The 5,311-nt window shown below is 38.7% G+C and overlaps 1 protein-coding gene across 1 annotated transcript; it reads right to left on the bottom strand.

The window, feature by feature from the left end:
- Positions 1–1,240: 1,240 nt before the first annotated feature.
- Positions 1,241–2,131, bottom strand: LOC103504033 (uncharacterized). Its single transcript, XM_008468459.2, has one exon. The coding sequence runs from the start codon at positions 2,129–2,131 to the stop codon at positions 1,241–1,243; it is 891 nt and encodes a 296-aa protein (XP_008466681.2).
- Positions 2,132–5,311: the final 3,180 nt, after the last annotated feature.

Below are 5,311 nucleotides of genomic sequence, written 5' to 3'. Positions count from 1 at the left end.
TACTTGAGGAATGCAATGAAATAGAAGGAACAACTAGGTGTTTATTAGCAGTAGAAGTACCTGGGTTACTAACAGATGGTCGAGATGCTTTAGTGAGAACACCACGCTTTAGAATATGAATGCGAAGTACATCATCCTCTCATCTGAGTCCATATCAGATATGAAAAACAGTAAAAGATAATCAAGGACCCTTCAGTTACGACTGTAACTAATAATATAAGTAATAACTCGTGAGACAGCAGAAGAGAATAACACATGAGACTTTGGTAACCCAGTTCGGTCAATATTGCCTACGTCTGGGAGCTGCGCACAGCTCATATAAGTAATTTTATTAATAGTCACCATAAACATCAAAAACATCAATATAGCTTATGTATATATCTCAATACTGTAACTATATGACTTGTGAATTAACATCAGACTCCAGGCTTCCCCTGGAATAAAAAAAGACTCCCGTCGACAGCGTCTGATGGTCAGGCTCCCCCTAAATGTATGCGTGACTCAATCATTAATCAAACTAACCATAGTCTCATTCTGTATATTACTCATCCGCAAACCTCAACTTTAGATAATCATGTTGCTTCCGAAGTCATAAGCTCAAGGTACCTTTTGTAGCGGGCGCTTCAATGATAAATCGAAAGTTACTTCTTTGTATCATCAACAAAAACTTTTCTCTCTATTTTTCTGTGTTATCCAACAAATCTTCAAGACCCCAATATATACATATATCTCCAGCTATGTATATGCCTTGTATCTTTAATGAGATCCCTAAAGAATAGGAATTTATTATATTCTTGGAGATAATTAGAGAGATTCCATAAATATAGGAGAATCAAATATTCATTGATTATCTTCTCTCAAATATATATTCTCTTTTAATTTAAAAAATATTCTTTTAGACAAACTACACTTCAACAAACTCCCCCTTTTGTCTAAAAGGAATTTCTTTTCTGGTTCAACAATAGCAGGACCACAGAGTCATTTCATTCACTTGCAGCCTTCAGTTCTTAGTAAGACAGATGTCATTTCATTCAGAAGATATTTCATTCAGGATACAAAAGAATTTATCAAACTTCATCTGTCACAAAAAAAACTACAGTCATATAAAAAAATAGGGCAAGAACACAAACATTATCCATTTCTGCCCAAAACCATAAAAAACAAAACATCCCACAATATTTCCTCATTCAACATTTCCTCATTACATCCACTTCCCCTTTGAACCGGAAAAGTAATGACATTAACCAGATGGTGGATGCTGACGACTAGTAGATGGTGCCGAAGACTTCAAATGTCGAATGAGAGCATCAACCTCTAATCGACGTTCAGACAACAGAGTGATAGAGTTAGTCAGTGCACAAGATTCAGCAGTCAAGGAATTAATAATGCAGGTAGCTAACTCACGATCCACATAGAAGCCTTCAGCAGATTCATCCCAGTCAATAGTGTCAAAAATACGTGGGCCCCAAGTTGGATGCACATCAGGGTCAATATCAGGCACATGAATGCCTTGAAAGAGTCTGTAGCTAAGTGCAATTGTCTTAGGTTCAGGTCTAGGAGTATCAGATGCAGTAAGTACCACTCCATTTAGGTGAAGTAGCAGACTGAAGAACAACCTCAGAAGAGCAATGGGAACCTTGACCCCAAACGACCCAACATGCCTCAACAGTTGATTGTAAATGAAGGCACCCGTATCTACTTTATCATCATTGCAAATTTGATACAAGAATGCACCTAAGGCAACAGATATGCTTGAGGCATGTGAGGAAGGGAACCAATTGGCAATGCCAATCTTGTGCAGAATGACATACTTGACGCTGAGAGCAGCTGCAGGGATTCCATTCACAGGCCATGTGGACAAGGTCCCTCCAGATAAGACAGTAGCTAGAACCTCAGTAATAGGACATGATCGAGAGCAGTCAATATCAATAGTATTTCCAAGAAAACCATTTATCGCAGTAGGTGAAATCACAAATTTGAACCCTCTAATGTGCACCGTCTGATAATCAGCACTACTCGGATTATTAAACTCATCAGGCAGATTGACGATAAATTCTCTAATTAGCTGGGGATAAAAAGGGCCAACATTCGATATAGTTTTTTCTAAACCAGCCTTATGGATAAGGTCCATGATACTCATGCAAGATTGGTGTTTGTCAGATATATTTACCTCATCGGTAATTCTCCTCTGCATCACAAACTTCCAGCGTTAAACACTTTCCTCGTGGTGAAAAGAAATTCCATCAATGGAAACAGACAGAACATTTGTAGGGATTTTCTTTCTGTCAGTTTTTGTGGTAACATTTCTCCTAGCCTGTTGAGTTTTTCTTTTTGGGGGTTTAGGACCTTTAGGAGACTCTGGCCTTCCTTCAGAAGATGGTGCAAAGGGATCATCAGTAGGAGGAGGAATGTCTTCAGGAGGTATCTCAGTCTGGTTAAAAGAAGTACACTGATCATCATTTTGAGAACCAACAGTCTGTTCTTCACGTGGAGTAGTAGCGATTTCAGGAATGTGTGCAGGCACCGTATCCAGTTACGAAGTACGTAATTTCGATCGAGAAGGGTGAACAGAGGGAGAATGACCTAAAGGTATAGCTGGTCAGCGTTGAGGGTCTCCTGGAGTTGGAATGAATACCCCTTCGGTTGACGAGCTCTCTTGAGAGTGAATGGAACCCGAAGGATTATAAGGGGGCCTCTCGATTGTAACTAGCTCTGAGGGTTTCTTTAACAAATGGATTAACGGAACATTATCCTGATCATGTGAATCCATATCTGATACAGTGGCCTTAGAAGCTCGATGTGCATGCACAACATGAGAAACAGGAGCAGCAGACTCCCCGACTTCAGGAAGTGCCTTAGAACGTAAAGACTTCTGCATCCTACTGATGGCCTTTCCATGCACTTTCTCAGATGGAAGCCGATAGGATCTCCGGGGAGGAGTGCTTTTGAAACGGTGACCTCTGACCTTTACATGATGTACTAGAGAAGACGAAGAAGTGATGACATTAGGTGCATCTTCAGACTGCTTAGGCATATGAGACCCCTTGCGAGTGTTCACCATAATGAATTCAATTCGAGTAACTGATGAAAAATTTCAATTGATGTACCAACTCCAAAATTTGTAACGCCTTAAGATGATCTTAGTTTAAATAGCCAGAATAAAATTCGAATAATCTGAAATTAAACATCCATTAATGAAAAGAAGAGCTCTATCAGCCGAAAAGACCTCTATTTACTCCGAAAACAGCGCTGACAACTTTAAATATTTGAAACGTGGACACATGTGCCATCTTTATTGCTCATCACGAAGTTAAGTGCAACACACACCTAAACCAGCACGTAAGTATTCGAATGAGCTTGCGTCCAGGGGTTTAGTGAAGATATCGGCTAATTGTAAATTTGAACGAATATGATCATGCTTGATTACTTTGTCTTCAACTAGTTCTCGAATAAAGTGGTGTCTTATATCAATATGCTTAGTTCGACTATGTTGAACGAGATTTTTAGATATATCAATTGCACTCATACTGTCACAATACAACGTCATAGTATCCCGATCAAAGCCATATTCATGCAGCATGTTTTTCATCCAAATCAATTGTGTATAACCACTACCTGCAGCTATATATTCAGCTTCAGCTGTAGATAAAGAAATAAAGTTTTGCTTCTTACTTAAACAAGAGATTAAATTGTTTCCCAAAAGGAAGCAACCTCCAGACGTACTTTTACGATCATCAGCTGAACCTGCCCAGTCAGCATCACAATATCCAACTAGAGTGGGAGTGGTATCATAGGAATACATCATTCCAAAGTCACTGGTCTAATGAATGTATTTAAGAATTCATTTAACAGCTTCTAAGTGAGTGATGCGGGGATCCGCCTGATAACGAGCACATATTCCCACAGCATAAGCTATGTCAGGTTTACTTGCTGTTAAGTATAATAGGCTGCCTACTATACTCCTGTAAAGTTTGTGATCAACTTCAGCACCTTAAGTGTCTTTTGTAAGTTTAACATGTGTCCCAGCTGGAGCCTGCTTATTTCGAGCCTGTTCCAAACCAAACCTTTTGACCATATTCCTGACATACTTTTCTTGTGATATGAAAAAGCCATCATTCTTTTGCTTAATTTGAAGTCCCAGAAAACATGAAAGCTCTCCAACTATGCTCATTTCGAATTCTGACTACATAATATTAATGAAATTATTTACTAGATCCTGAAGAAATCCTCCAAAAATCATGTCATCAACATAAATTTGAGCCACCAACAGTTGGTCAGATTTTCTGTGTATGAACAAAGTCTTGTCAATTTCTCCTCTAGAATATCCTTTACCTCTCAAGTATACAGTTAGCCGGTCATACCAAGCTCTCGGAGCTTGCTTTAGTCCATATAAGGCTTTTGAGCTTATACACATGCTTCGGGTGCTCGGAATCAACAAAACCTTTTGGTTGAGCAACATAAACCTCCTCATTCAAGTACCCATTTAAGAAGGCACTCTTTACATCCATCTGATACAATTTAAATTTCTGTATGCATGATATACCAAGTAAAAGTCGATAGGCTTCAAGTCCAGCAACAGGAGCAAATGTTTCATCAAAGTCAACACCTTCAACTTGAGTATACCCTTGAGCTACTAATCTGGCTTTATTTTTCGTCACACATCCAGTTTCATCAGTCTTATTTTTAAATATCCATTTTGTGCCAATAACGTTTACACCTTCTGGCTTTGAAACTAATGTCCAGACATCGTTTCGTCTAAATTGCAGTAGCTCCTCTTACATAGCATTTAACCAATACTCATCCTTGGGAGCAGAGTCAACAGTTGAAGGTTCAATGGTGGAAGTATAACACAAATTAGCAGCCATCTTCAAATATTCAATCTTATCTTTCCTTCTGGTCTGCATCCCAGCTAATGGATCACCTATGATAGAGCTTGTTGGATGATTTTTCTTTACATGAGCTGGACGAATTAGTTCTGATTTTTTAGTGATAATTTCTTCTGATGATTTTTTCAAACTTTTTCCTGGATCGTCAGATGAATTGTTAGCTTTAGAGTCTTCTACAGTACTCGTAGTTCTAGCTTCAGACATGTTTGGAGTATCATCTTCCTCATCATTCATCTATTTGATAGCCGAATCGAGATCATTTATAACTACATTGATTGTTTCCATAACAGTCTTGGATCTGTTATTGAAGACTCTATAGGCCCGACTGTTTTGAGAGTATCCGAGAAAGATTCCTTGTTCTGACCTTGCATTCCGTTTCTGACGGTATTCTCTGTCAGCTAAGATATAACATGTACTACCAAACA

This window comes from Cucumis melo, chromosome 4 (genome assembly GCF_025177605.1).
Source record: "Cucumis melo cultivar AY chromosome 4, USDA_Cmelo_AY_1.0, whole genome shotgun sequence".
Taxonomy (NCBI): domain Eukaryota; kingdom Viridiplantae; phylum Streptophyta; class Magnoliopsida; order Cucurbitales; family Cucurbitaceae; genus Cucumis; species Cucumis melo.
Note: the sequence above shows the minus strand (reverse complement) of the source record. Positions and strands in the feature narration are given on the sequence as shown.

Excerpts from the sequence above, each read along its gene's own strand:
- LOC103504033 (XM_008468459.2), bottom strand. The coding sequence starts at position 2,131 with ATGGACCTTATCCATAAGGCTGGTTTAGAAAAAACTATATCGAATGTT.